Below are 13,550 nucleotides of genomic sequence, written 5' to 3' on the forward strand. Positions count from 1 at the left end.
TACACGCTTCCAATATTTTATTTCTACTTTCGCTGTGTAGGGAATAAGTAAAACACTTTTTAAATGGATGATACTGTATCTGAATGATACATATTTCATATTTAAGACACACAATAAATATTCTCATTTTCTACACATTCAAAAACTGCCTTTCGCTCTGATATCGCAACATTTGTACAAATAGTAAATCCATCCATTTTTATAGTCATCTGATCTGAGTACAGTGTATTTTCTAAAACAGTGTCTTCACAGTTGTACGGCTGGTAGTAACTATACAGTGTTGTCTCTGGAAAACCGCGACTGAGATACTCAGAGGCAGGAAGTGCACCAGTGAAGGTAGGAAAGAAGGGTTGTGGATTCTGTTCAAATGTTGCTATTAGGTACACACACAAAAGGATGCCTCAGCATCAACGGAATGTTAAACCCCTCTGCAAAGGGAAACGCTGAGCATGCCAAATGCCAACATATGATAACCACGCCGATTGTCTACAATCTCTTATGCGTAGGCTATTTTCCATATCCATTTGAAAGGCTATTTATAATATACTTCTGTGCTTTCCAACCAATTGCACAGTAAATTGCACAGTAACATCCAGAGAGATGACAAATGACTATACACAAGCTTCTTATCCAACAATAGGCCTATGACTAAAAAAAAGCAACAATCATTTGAACAAAAATAAACCAGTACCCAAGTATGAATTCAGTAAGTAAAAAAATGCACCGTAGATTATTTACTTTCCTATAGAGGATCCAAGATGGCAGACATAATGGGGTCTTTGTATGGATGTGTTTGATGGTCAGAGGGCCAATGTCTTTCTGCTCACTCAAAACACTCCGTTCACTTCACAACCCAAACCATTTTAAAGCCACCAACGCAAGCAGACAGCCCCTTTCCACTATAACAAGCCCTTGGTTCAATATGTATGTACAACTCATGTTTGTTCAGTTACTGTTTGTGTGTGGTCGTGGTCCGTTGGCCATTATGTGTTCTCAATCTGTAGGCACATTGTCTTTTCCGAGATGGGTTCTTTCCCGTGCCTAGTTCTCACGCGGCTGTGTTCTCCAGTCCCTCCGTCTCTGCCTCATCCTCGTCAGTGTTCTGCATCAGTTGCTTGTACTTTCTCCGGAAGAAGCCAAACTGGGGGAGAGAGACAGAGAGGGAGAGAGAGACAGAGAGGGAGAGAGAGACAGAGAGGGAGAGAGAGACAGAGAGGGAGAGAGAGACAGAGAGGGAGAGAGAGACAGAGAGGGAGAGAGAGACAGAGAGGGAGAGAGAGACAGAGAGGGAGAGAGAGACAGAGAGGGAGAGAGAGACAGAGAGGGAGAGAGAGAAAGAGAGAGAGAGACGGAGAGGGAGAGAGAGAGAGAGAGGGAGAGAGAGACAGAGAGACGTAAAATATGACATGGTAGTACTTCTTGGTCTTGGTATGATAAACTCAGAGCATCTGCTGTGAAGGGAGTTTCACAGCAGTAAAGTCAACGAAAGACTGAACGCATACAATACCTTCCAAAGCAGACCAATGACCAGAGCCAATAGAAGCAGGCCTCCAATCACACTGCCCGCAATAACGCCTACAGGCACCTCTCCTTTCACCCCTGGTTTACTGATGGTGACGCCAACCTGCAGACAGGACAGGACAGGAGGCGGGATGTATCACGCTTACGAACGGTCAGGCAATACAAGTCTTGTAGCTGTTAATATGCTGTTCATCCTAGATCCAGGAGAGGGCAGTGTAGAACTTGTACAAAACAACAAAAACAAGGCACTTAAAATTGTATTTGTATTTTTACAGCTTCTCTCTGGGTTTCAAAGATATTAGGTGAGGCTGTATTCAAATGTCTTTTATGTATTAGTCCTGTACCGTCAGGTGCTTGTGAGAGACGACCAGCAGTTCAGGCTCGGAGGTCTCTATCTCTGTGCTCACAGTCAGCACAGTGGACTGGAAGGATGACTGCTCAGAGACAAGACAAGAGGAGAACGAAAGAGGCAATGAGAGGACGCCGCTCCATGGCAGGAGGAGCAGCAAGCATGTAAATGACGAGGAGTAGATGAATGTGCGATCGATACGTACAGCAGCAAAGGTGCCGTTCCATATCCGCGTGGTCACGTTCACGAAGAAATCGCTCTTTATCCCCATGTCTTTCAGGACACACTTCATAGGCTGGCACTTGGCTGTCTTGCAGTTCTGGAAATATCAGAAAACAATAGGGACATGTATTCAGAGGAGATCATCAGATATACACTGTGACTCTATCTTTGTCTCTGTCTGTCAAAAGAGCGCACGCACACACACACGCACACACGCACACACACACACGCACCAGATCCTCTGTGCCCATTAGGTTCTCCTTGGAGAAGGATGCTGTGTAAGGCTTCTCACTGATCTTCAGAGGGTTGACGAGGCTGGTTACTTCACAGCTCACTTCGCCAGCCTGCAAAACAGCAACAACATTTGTATTTGTATTGGTCAGGTGGCACGTCCTCGGGCTGGATTCAATCGGTTTCACTTGGGACGACCCTCCCACTCTGTCTGCCAAATTCTCTCTCTTTGCTCTTGATAGGATGCCGGGGTGCAGAGGGTCGTCAGCAAAATGGGACATTCTCCACGCAGACACACGATTAGATTTTGGTCGTGGCATTTTTGTGGCTGTTTAGTTTGTTTGTTTGCTTTGGCACCATTCAACACCCCTCATTATTGCATGTAAGCACGCAACCACATACACTACTGACTACACACACCACTGTTACTTGTTTATAGTTTACTTTAGTGAATAAATATATTTTTTGTTATTCCTTGATCTCCACATTGTCTCCCTTTTTGTTACGGGCTACGAGCCACTTTGTGACACACTGAAGTATCGCGGAAGATACACGTTCAAATGTAAAGGTCATTTCCGATTGAGCTGAAATATGCACCGTTCACTGGGAATGCAGGGTCCGACCGTGGGAAAGGGAATGCAGTGTCCAACCGCGGGAATGGGAATGCAGTGTCCAACCGCGGGAACGGGGAATGCAGTGTCCGACCGCGGGAAAGGGAATGCAGTGTCCAACCGCGGGAATGGGAATGCAGTATCCAACCGTGGGAACGGGGAATGCAGTGTCCGACCGTGGGAAAGGGAATGCAGTGTCCAACCGCGGGAACGGGGAATGCAGTGTCCGACCGTGGGAAAGGGAATGCAGTGTCCAACCGCGGGAACGGGGAATGCAGTGTCCAACCGTGGGAAAGGGAATGCAGTGTCCGACCGTGGGAACAGGAATGCAGTGTCCAACCGGGAACCGGGAATGCAGTGTCCGACCGCGGGAACGGGAATGCAGTGTCCGACCGCGGGAACAGGAATGCAGTGTCCGACCGCGGGAACATTGTGGATTGAATAGAGCCCCGCGTTGCGCTTAATCTGTTTCCCTCTGTTTTCTCTCTCCTGAGCACAACCCAGCTGTATTCCAAAACAACACTGACATGGGACCTGGCAGCAAAGACTATTGACACAGAATTACGAGGGGCACAAAACTCTGCCAAAGCTAGTTATTTGGAGACAAGGCAGGTTGACTGGTTATGTATACCCACAGGTTCCGTTTTGACTCCTGTCACATACAGCAATGGGTTCCCTCTTGCTGTAGCACTGGGCAGTGAGACTGTGAGGTAGGCCAGACTGACTGGGAAGTTCCCTGTAGAGACCTAAACAGAAGAGAAGACACTTCTAATTGACGCGTCATACTTCTCTTACCATTTCTACCACAAGGGGAAAGGAAGTATTTTACCACAGACTGGCAAACCAGTGTACATTGTAAAGTACTAAAAGGACCGTGTAGCTGTGTGCGCATGATATCTCACCTTCAGAGAGAATTTGAACTCCGGACCGATGTCATTGAAGGTATTTACTGCGGTCTTCGCTTCATTGTCCATGTCAACAACATAGAAGTTGAGATTGGATTCCCTGGAGAGGGAGATCTCTGAGTCATAGTGGACAGGGACGGAGATAGAGGCTTGGTTGTCTGACGGGTTCGCCTCTGTGCTGTCACTGTAGAGAGGAGAAGTAAGCCAGTGCAACAGAAGAAGACCCAGAGTCCTAACAGAGAACACTATTTGATCAATTGTGGTTGGTACACGAACGAGCAAACAAGTGCTACCTTAGAGCTTCAAAGCTCACGTCGGCTTCGGTCTGCAGTTGATTCAGATTGAAGTCAAAGTTGATTCCAAATGTCACCTGCGGGGGACAGTGTATTGTTTAGGAACGGCAACCCCGGCCGACAGAGACCTACACACGCGACGGCTGTCTTGTCGTTTGTCGTCAGGTCTTACCTCTTGGTTCTGCCTTAAAGCTGGGTACCCCACCTGGCATGAGAGGGTAAGAGACTCCTTGGTGGAGGTGCACTTCACCTCTGTTCCATCACTCTGAAATGAAACACAACGTTAGGTAAATGCTTACTGATAAATATCAAAATAGCCCTCCTCTAGGGCATGCGTGTGTGTACAAAGCAAAGATGCTGATGCATACTGGAGGACTGATGGAGGCGTAGAAGAGGTTTTTGGAGTATGTGGCCGTGACTTGGGTGTTGTACGCATTCTCCTTCTTGTTGGTCACAGACACAGTGAAGGAGAGCCTCTTGTCCTTGAAGCTGACCAGCATCCTAGACGAGCTGCAAAACACAACACTCGTTTTACTCAGAACAATACTGAGGGGGTCAGAATGAATGTATAATTCTACCTGTATGTGCATGGGGGAAAAGAAATGCTGTAGAATGAAGACACCACAGTTTAATGGGGGATCCATGAACAGATCTCATGGGGCCATATATGGTGTCACCATTAACTGGAGCAGTGATAGTAACATATGTCCTTCTGACTGGCCAAGGTTTACGACCTTACCACTCACTTCAAGAGGTGCTGTCTGTGCGTTTGTGTCTGCACGTCTACTGTGTGTCATAACGACCCTGTCTGTCTGTCTGTCTGTCTGTCTGTCTGTCTGTCTGTCTGTCTGTCTGTCTGTCTGTCTGTCTGTCTGTCTGTCTGTCTGTCTGTCTGTCTGTCTGTCTGTCTGTCTGTCTGTCTGTCTGTCTGTCTGTCTGTCTGTCTGTCTGTCTGTCTGTCTGTCTGTCTGTCTGTCTGTCTGTCTGTCTGTCTGTCTGTCTGTCTGTCTGTCTGTCTGTCTGTCTGTCTGTCTGTCTGTCTGTCTGTCTGTCTGTCTGTCTGTCTGTCTGTCTGTCTGTCTGTCTGTCTGTCTGTCTGTCTGTCTGTCTGTCTGTCTGTCTGTCTGTCTGTCTGTCTGTCTGTCTGTCTGTCTGTCATATAACGGCTGGTATTCAAACAAATCACACTGCATTTGACTGTTAAAGGTTAGTTATGTTTGAGCCGCATCTGTAGTGTTTACTGCAAATGCCGTCTCTGTGAAAGTCAAGGAAATTGCTTCTGAAAGTCAAGTGCAGTGCAATGTAGGCACATTGGGGTTTGCTTAAATCCCGGTCTGTGTCATTCAACTTATAGAGGAAGTGTATTCCCACTAAACCAGACCAACAGAACAGGACTTACTTGTCTGTTCCCATAGAAAAACATATGGGAATACTTGTCTAATAATACGAGACATGTCTGTTATTCCTGAGCTCTTGGAGGAAGAGTGTAGGTTGAGAGTAGCCTGGTTTAACCAGACTGAATGCTGTGCTCAACATTGAGCCCGGTGTTCAGCCTGGTTTTACTAGGCTAGGTTGAGAGAGTGTCAGATTTCACCTGGGAATCATCTCTCCTTTCTTCAACTTCAAGAGCAGGTCACTCAAACACACATCGTCAGAGCCACAGTCTTTGGAGAATGGGATCTGTTGTAAGAGTTCACACGACATAAAATCAAATCAGATTTTATTTGTTACATGCGCCGAATACTACAGGTGTAGACCTTACAGTGAAATGCTTTCTTACAAGCCCTTAACCAACAATGCAGTTTTAAGAAAATACCTAAAAAACAAGTAACAAATAAAAGTAGCAAATAATTACAGAGCAGCAGTAAGAAAACAATAGCGAGGCTTTATACAGGGGGTACCAGTACAGAGTCAATATGTGGGTTAGTCCAGGGCACCGGTTCGTCCAGGGCACCGGTTAGTCCAGGGTAATTGAGGTAAAATGTACATGTAGGTAGAGTTATTAAAGTGACTACGCATAGATAAGAACAGAGAGTAGCAGCAGCGTAAAAGAGGGGGGGGGGGCAACGCAAATAGTCAGGGTAGCCATTTGAATAGGTGTTCTGGAGTCTTATGGTTTGGGGGTAGAAGCTGTTTAGAAGCCTCTTGGACCTAGACTTGGTTCCGCTTGCCGTGCGGTAGCAGAGAGAACAGTCTATGACTAGAGTGGCTGGAGTCTTTGACAATTTTTAGGGCCTTCTTTTGACACCACCTGGTACAGAAGTCCTGGATGGCAGGAAGCTTGGCCCCGGTGATGTACTGGTCCGCATGCACTACCCTCTGTAGCGCCTTGCGGTCGGAGGCAGAGAAGTTGCCATACCAGGCAGTGATGCAACCCATCAGGATGCTCTCTGATGCAGCTGTAGAACATTTTGAAGATCTGAGGACCATTGCCAAATCCTTTCAGTCTCCTGTGATGTGGACGCCAAGGAACTTGAAGCTCTCAACCTGCTACAGTACAGCCCCGCTGATGAGAATGGGGGCGTGCTCGGTCCTCCTTTTCCTGTAGTCCACAATCATCTTCTTTGTCTTGATCACACTGAGGGAGAGGTTTGTCTCCTGGCACCACACGGCCAGGTCTCTGACTTCCTCCCTACGGGCTGTCTCGTCGTTGTCGGTGATCAGGATCACTGTTGTGTCATCTGCAAACTTAATGATGAGTGAACAGGGAGTACAGGGGGGGACTGAGCACGCACCCCTGAGGGGCCCGTGTGTTGAGGATCAGCGCGGCGGAGGTTTTGCTACCTACCCTTACAGCCTGGGGCGGCCTGTCAGGAAGTCCAGGATCCAGTTGCAGTGGTAAGTGTTTAGCCCCAGCATTCTGTTGTATTGGGAACTGTGGAGGAGCCGTATCCCAGATCCACCCCATACCTAGCCTCAACCACAACTGTAACACTAACTCTGGCTTCATGTCCACATCCCACGTCCACCCTAACACTCAACCACAACCCAAAACCTAATCCCAGCTTCATGTCCACGTCCAGTTCAACCCTAACCCGAGCCCTAACCACAACCGTAGCTCTAACCCCTAGTTTCATGTCCACATACGGGTGCAACCCTAACCATAGCCTCCTCCACAACCATAACGCTACCTACTGTAATAGTCTAAAACTACAATATTTTAATTCCTACTAACAACTGCAAGCAATTGCAACATCAACATATATTTAATGTACATCCCATATTATTGCTATTTTAATTGAGTGGTAACTCACAAAGAACTCCCAGGCAGTGGGACTGAGAACATCCAGAACAGGACTGGAGTCTGGGTCCTGCAGAGTGATGTCCACACGCAGACCGATTGAGCTCACAAAGTCAGGGGCCTCCTGTCAGACAGTAAGCAAAATATAGGAGTTTATGTATTAGTTTCATTCATTTGACGACAAAGCTAATTCTCATCAGCAGGATCAGAACTCAATGAACTTATTGGAATTGTATAAGTATCCAAAAGAAAACCACAAGATAATACAGAAAAGTAGTGAGCATTGTTTTCTTTTCATCATACATACATACATACATACATACATACATACATACATACATACATACATACATACATACATACATACATACATACATACATACATACATACATACATACATACATACATACATACATACATACATACATACATACATACATACATACATACATACAGTGCCAGCCAAAAGTTTGGACACACCTACTCATTTTCTTTACTTTGACTATTTTATACATTGTAGAATAATAGTGTAGACATCAAAACTATGAAATAACACACATGGAATCATATAGTAACCAAACAGGTGTTAAAGAAATCTAAATATATTTCATATTTGAGATGCTTCAAAATAGCCACCCTTTTTGTCTTGATGACAGCTTTGCACACTCTTGGCATTCTCTCAACCAGCATCATGAGGTAGTCACCTGGAATGCATTTCAATTAACAATTGTGCCTTGTTAAATGTTCATTTGTGGAATTAATTTCCTTTGAGCCAATCAGTTGCGTTGTGACAAGGTAGGGGTGGTATACAGAAGATAGCCCTATTTGGTAAAAGACCAAGTCCATATTATGGCAAGAACAGCTCAAATATGCAAAGAGAAACGACAGTCCATCATCATAAATCATCAGTGATTTATTTAGAATTCAAGGCACACTTAACCAGCATGGCTACCACAGCATTCGGCAATGATACACCATCCCATTTGGTTGGCGCTTTGTGAGACTATCATTTGTTTTTCAACAGGACAATGCCCCAACACACCTCCAGGCTGTGTAAGGGCTATTTGTCCAAGCAGGAGAGTGATGGAGTGCTGCATCAGATGACCTGGCCTCCACAATCACCCAACCTCAACCCGATTGAGATGGTTTGGGATGAGTTGGACCGCAGAGTGAAGGAAAAGCAGCCAACAAGTGCTCAGCATATGTGGGAACGCCTTCAAGACTGTTGGAAAAGCATTCCAGGTGAAGCTGGTTAAGAGAATGCCAAGAGTGTGCAAAGCTGTCATCAAGGCAAAGGGTGGCTACATCGAAGAATCTAAAATCTAGAATATATTTAGATTTGTTTAACACTTTTTTGATTACTACATGAGTCCATATGCTATTTAATAATGTAGATGTATTCCCTATTATTATACAATATAGAAAATAGTAAAACTAAAGAAAAACTGTGTCCAAATGTTTGACTGGTACTGTACATACAAGTAAACATTAATCTTGGTAATGTTCCTGAAAGAGAGTTTTAAGAGTTTGCTAAAAGGATGTTTCCTCCATTATAAATGAACACAGTAATTCAACAAGGTCTGACAAAGGAGAAAAAACAGACACACCTCATTCAGCAAATCAGCATCAAACCTTTTCATATTATCTTTCTTTACCTGGACAAAGACCTCTAGTGTCTCACAGACCTCCCCGGTGGAAACCCGGATGTCTTTCTGCAGGACTCTCTCTGAGTTCCTGAACTGACCTCTGGAAGTGACACGAGACGACTGGAGCTCAGCATCCAGGGTCAGGTTGAACCTGATAGCTGAGGTGAGAAGTAGCACAGGCAACAAGACACAATTAGAGGGAGATACTAACACAGAGACAGAGACAGAGAGACAGAGAGAGACCGAGAGAGACAGAGAGAGAGAGAGAGAGAAGAGAGACAGAGATGGAAAGAAGCAGGGCTTACCCACAGGTCCTACAGGTATCTTGGGCCTGAAGGTGGCGCTGAAACAGACTGAGGTGTTGAAGCAGGACACCAGCCTCCCACTGACCCTGCACGTCTTACTCAGGATGCTGACCGTGTCAGGGTTGAAGGTTGCCCTCGCTGTCACCACGGCCATACCCCGAGACCTGGGAGAGGTCATAATCAGTGAGTCATAATCATATATCAAGCTAACTGGCTCTTTTATGTTTATGAATGACTACATCTACTGAGAGATGCTTCAATCACAAGGCAACTTCATGAGTCATGAGTCAACTTCAGATTGGTTAATGTGTTGATTAACTGATTGGCTCATTGGTTGACTGATTGATTGATGTATTGATTGTATAAGTGACATCAGCAACTACATGGAAGTGGTTAGCAGCCGTGTCAGATCCAGATGGGAATGGTCAGCATAATCCAATCTCTTTAAACCAAATCCACGCAGCTGTTTTGCTCTCTAGATGGAGTGGGAGGAGGTGACAAGACTAAATGCTTTCCCACAGTTATGTAAGAGAAGGCTTTCCATGAGGCGGCACATCTCACTCAGTCAACTGAAACTTGAGGAGATACAGTAAGTATAAGATGCTTCTCTCAGAGCCTACTGTAAATTTCATTTCTTCGGGTTTGGAGTTATTGTAAACCAAAATAAGTTGTTCAGCTGCGAAGAACAGCCACCAATGTGCTGATATCAAGTCTAAAGTAAACACGGTAACTTGAGTAGATAACTTGTGAGACGCGTGTGATTTGAGGGAAACCAAATGATTTAGTTGCTTCCCGAAAGAGCAGTGTTAAGAGAAAATATATAAAAAATAAAAAAAGAGAAAGAAACGAGTGAGCGAGTCTCACCAGAGCTGGACCACCATTCCATAAGCCCCCACTGAGACATCTGGTATGGTGTCATCGTTTAAGTCAGAGCTGGCGTCCATGGACCTCCCAAAGTACCGCAACGCAGGGTCCAGCTTGGAGCCCAGGATTTTCTGAAATGAACAGGATAAAACATGATTTTACCCTTGATCCCACATCAGATGCTCACGTTGGCTGGATTCCATCAGATTGAGAAACACTTCTAGTGAATCCCAAAGCGTCAGATAATTATATGTAGACACAACAGGTTCAGTTGTGACATGGCGGTGGGACAGGAGTGGGAAAATGTCTTGGCTCGAAGGCCACGTCGAGATTTAGAAACTCAACAGGAGGCCACACAGATCTAAAAAAATTGCAGGCCAGAAAAATGTCAGTTATTAAAAATACATAGATCTATTATCATTTTTATATACTTTCTATGTCGTTTTAGACGTTCAAGTGTGGCCTTTTTCAACCCAAAATACCACCCCAACCCCAACCATAAAAGTTATTTTTTTATTAAAACCTCCCGTGGGCCGGATTGAATGGGCTCCCGGCCCGTAGTTTGCCCACCCCTGTGCTAGCGAGTGACAAGAGCTGGGATAAGGTTGCATTGAGTGATAGCACTGAGCACAATCCTCAACCCGGTAGCTACCTGGGAATACTGTGTCCTGAGTCTCTTCTTGTCCCCGTTGAAGACATAGATTACACCTTTATTGTTGTCTTCCAGTGGGGCTCCCACCACCACATCACTGTAGCCATCCATGTTGAGGTCAGGCACCGCTGAGATAGACATCCCAAAACGAGCGTTCTCCACTGGGGACGGACCCTTCAGGAACCCCTGAACACTTAGGATGCCCTAGAAGCACCAATGGAAAACAAACCATGAATATTCGTACTTTAGGAAGGCGTGACTTTCAAAAGATCTTGAAACCACTGTGCTCAGAGAATGCCGTGTGTACACACCGAAAATTAAACCATTAGATGAAATGTACAGTGGTGGGTCTGCACTCAAAAAATATATACATACAAACATGTGTAACTCTGTGTTGTTGTTTGTGTCGCACTGCTTTGCTTTATCTTGGCCAGGTCGCAGTTGTAAATGAGAACTTGTTCTCAACTGGCCTACCTGCTTAAATAAAGTTGAACAAAAATAAGGTGTGGCTTACCTTTGTGAAGGAGAGGAGATGGACTTTCCCAATCTCCTTCTGCTGTTCGTTCATGAACATGGGAGCTCCAACCAGTAGTAGATCAGACACACCATCTTTATCCACATCCAGAGGACAGAGTACGCTGCCGTAGTAGGAGCCTATCTACAGAATCGAAAGCGCATACAGCAAACTATTAAGAGGAACATATATTTTGAATCAATGAACAGAAACAAAGGATAACAACGTATACGAAGCAGATGGGAACAAATCGGACAAGTCAGATATGATAGATCATTGGAGAGAGAGAGAGAGAGAGAGAGAGAGAGAGAGAGAGAGAGAGATATATATACTGTATGATAGATAGAGATAGTAGAGAGAGAGAGATATACTGTATGATAGATAGAGATAGTAGAGAGAGAGAGATATACTGTATGATAGATAGAGATAGTAGAGATAGAGAGAGAGAGATATACTGTATGATAGATAGAGATAGTAGAGAGAGAGAGAGAGAGATATACTGTATGATAGATAGAGAGAGAGAGATATATACTGTATGATAGATAGAGATAGTAGAGAGAGAGAGAGAGATATACTGTATGATAGATAGAGATAGTAGAGAGAGAGAGAGAGAGAGAGATATATATATACTGTATGATAGATAGAGATAGAGAGAGAGAGAGAGAGAGAGAGATACTGTATGATAGATCGAGATAGTAGAGAGAGAGAGATATACTGTATGATAGATAGAGAGAGAGAGATATACTGTATGATAGATAGAGATCGTAGAGAGAGAGATACTGTATGATAGATAGAGATAGTAGAGAGAGAGAGAGAGAGATATACTGTATGATAGATAGAGATCGTAGAGAGAGGGAGATATATATACTGTATGATAGATAGAGAGAGAGATATATATACTGTATGATAGATAGTAGAGAGAGAGAGAGATATATATACTGTATGATAGATAGAGATAGTAGAGAGAGAGAGAGAGAGATATACTGTATGATAGATAGAGATAGTAGAGAGAGAGAGAGATATATACTGTATGATAGATAGAGATAGTAGAGAGAGAGAGAGATATATACTGTATGATAGATAGAGATAGTAGAGAGAGAGAGAGATATACTGTATGATAGATAGAGATAGTAGAGAGAGAGATATATATATATACTGTATGATAGATAGAGATAGTAGAGAGCGAGAGAGAGCGATATATACTGTATGATAGAGAGAGAGATATATACTGTATGATAGAGAGAGAGATATATACTGTATGATAGATAGAGATAGTAGAGAGAGAGAGAGATATATACTGTATGATAGATAGAGATAGTAGAGAGAGAGAGATATATACTGTATGATAGATAGAGATAGTAGAGAGAGAGAGAGAGATATACTGTATGATAGATAGAGATAGTAGAGAGAGAGAGAGATATATACTGTATGATAGATAGAGATAGTAGAGAGAGAGAGAGATATATACTGTATGATAGATAGAGATAGTAGAGAGACATAACATCTGACAACACACCAATTGACGTGCTCTTCTTTTCAATGTGGTTCATTTAGCAAACACTTTCATCCAAAGCCACTTACAGAAATGTCACCATTGTCAACCGCTCTTCTCTTCCATTTTAATCAGAGAGCCTTACCTGGTCTCCTCTCTGGGAGTCGATGACGGTGGGTTGTCCCTTGCCGTTGATGATGTACACTATGACCTGTCCAGTGTGGTTGGACCGAGGAGCGCCAGCCACATAGTACTCTGTGCTGCCATCATTCAGCGTTGTCACAGAGTAGCCTGTGCAGAACAGCCAAACGGGATATTATGGACAAACGTGTAACAATGTCCAGCACTAGTAGTCTTACTGCCAGTCACACTGTAAATAAAGATATCTATTGTTTGAGCCTCTAATACACATTCAAAGGAAGTTAGAAATGGTTGGAAAAGCAAGAGGCCTTAGAATGGCTTGGTGTTGATTAACTCATAATACAATAGCACAACATCAAATGAAGAGAAAGGAGACAATATTGACTCGTAGGTGATTGCAAGCTCACTTACCTAATAGTGAGCTGTGGTTTCTGTCCTCTAGGATTCTCTCAAAGGCCGTCTTGGGGAAGATGTCCGATTTCTGGGTGGTGTAGTGAACCACAGTACCACTCCAGCCATAGGCCCCCACTGCACCCAGCATAATCATGTTCTGTAATGAGAG

At 44.2% G+C, this 13,550-nt stretch overlaps 1 protein-coding gene across 1 annotated transcript in view; it reads right to left on the bottom strand.

The window, feature by feature from the left end:
* Positions 1-2: 2 nt before the first annotated feature.
* LOC124048600 (integrin alpha-2-like) overlaps positions 3-13,550 on the bottom strand; it is a 37,771-nt gene continuing 24,223 nt past the window's right edge. Inside the window, exons 11-29 of the mRNA XM_046369549.1 lie at positions 13,400-13,538; positions 12,993-13,138; positions 11,356-11,499; positions 10,842-11,045; positions 10,190-10,320; positions 9,326-9,489; positions 9,030-9,178; positions 7,387-7,497; positions 5,727-5,812; positions 4,501-4,642; positions 4,305-4,397; positions 4,133-4,209; positions 3,837-4,023; positions 3,570-3,680; positions 2,326-2,436; positions 2,076-2,189; positions 1,866-1,955; positions 1,508-1,624; positions 3-1,141 (exon numbers count right to left, since the gene is read on the bottom strand). Coding sequence (XP_046225505.1) covers positions 1,049-1,141; positions 1,508-1,624; positions 1,866-1,955; positions 2,076-2,189; positions 2,326-2,436; positions 3,570-3,680; positions 3,837-4,023; positions 4,133-4,209; positions 4,305-4,397; positions 4,501-4,642; positions 5,727-5,812; positions 7,387-7,497; positions 9,030-9,178; positions 9,326-9,489; positions 10,190-10,320; positions 10,842-11,045; positions 11,356-11,499; positions 12,993-13,138; positions 13,400-13,538 — 2,409 coding nt within the window. The 3' untranslated portion in view covers positions 3-1,048. The remainder of the gene's footprint in view (positions 1,142-1,507; positions 1,625-1,865; positions 1,956-2,075; positions 2,190-2,325; positions 2,437-3,569; positions 3,681-3,836; positions 4,024-4,132; positions 4,210-4,304; positions 4,398-4,500; positions 4,643-5,726; positions 5,813-7,386; positions 7,498-9,029; positions 9,179-9,325; positions 9,490-10,189; positions 10,321-10,841; positions 11,046-11,355; positions 11,500-12,992; positions 13,139-13,399; positions 13,539-13,550) is intronic.

This window comes from Oncorhynchus gorbuscha, linkage group LG11 (assembly GCF_021184085.1).
Source record: "Oncorhynchus gorbuscha isolate QuinsamMale2020 ecotype Even-year linkage group LG11, OgorEven_v1.0, whole genome shotgun sequence".
Lineage (NCBI taxonomy): Eukaryota > Metazoa > Chordata > Actinopteri > Salmoniformes > Salmonidae > Oncorhynchus > Oncorhynchus gorbuscha.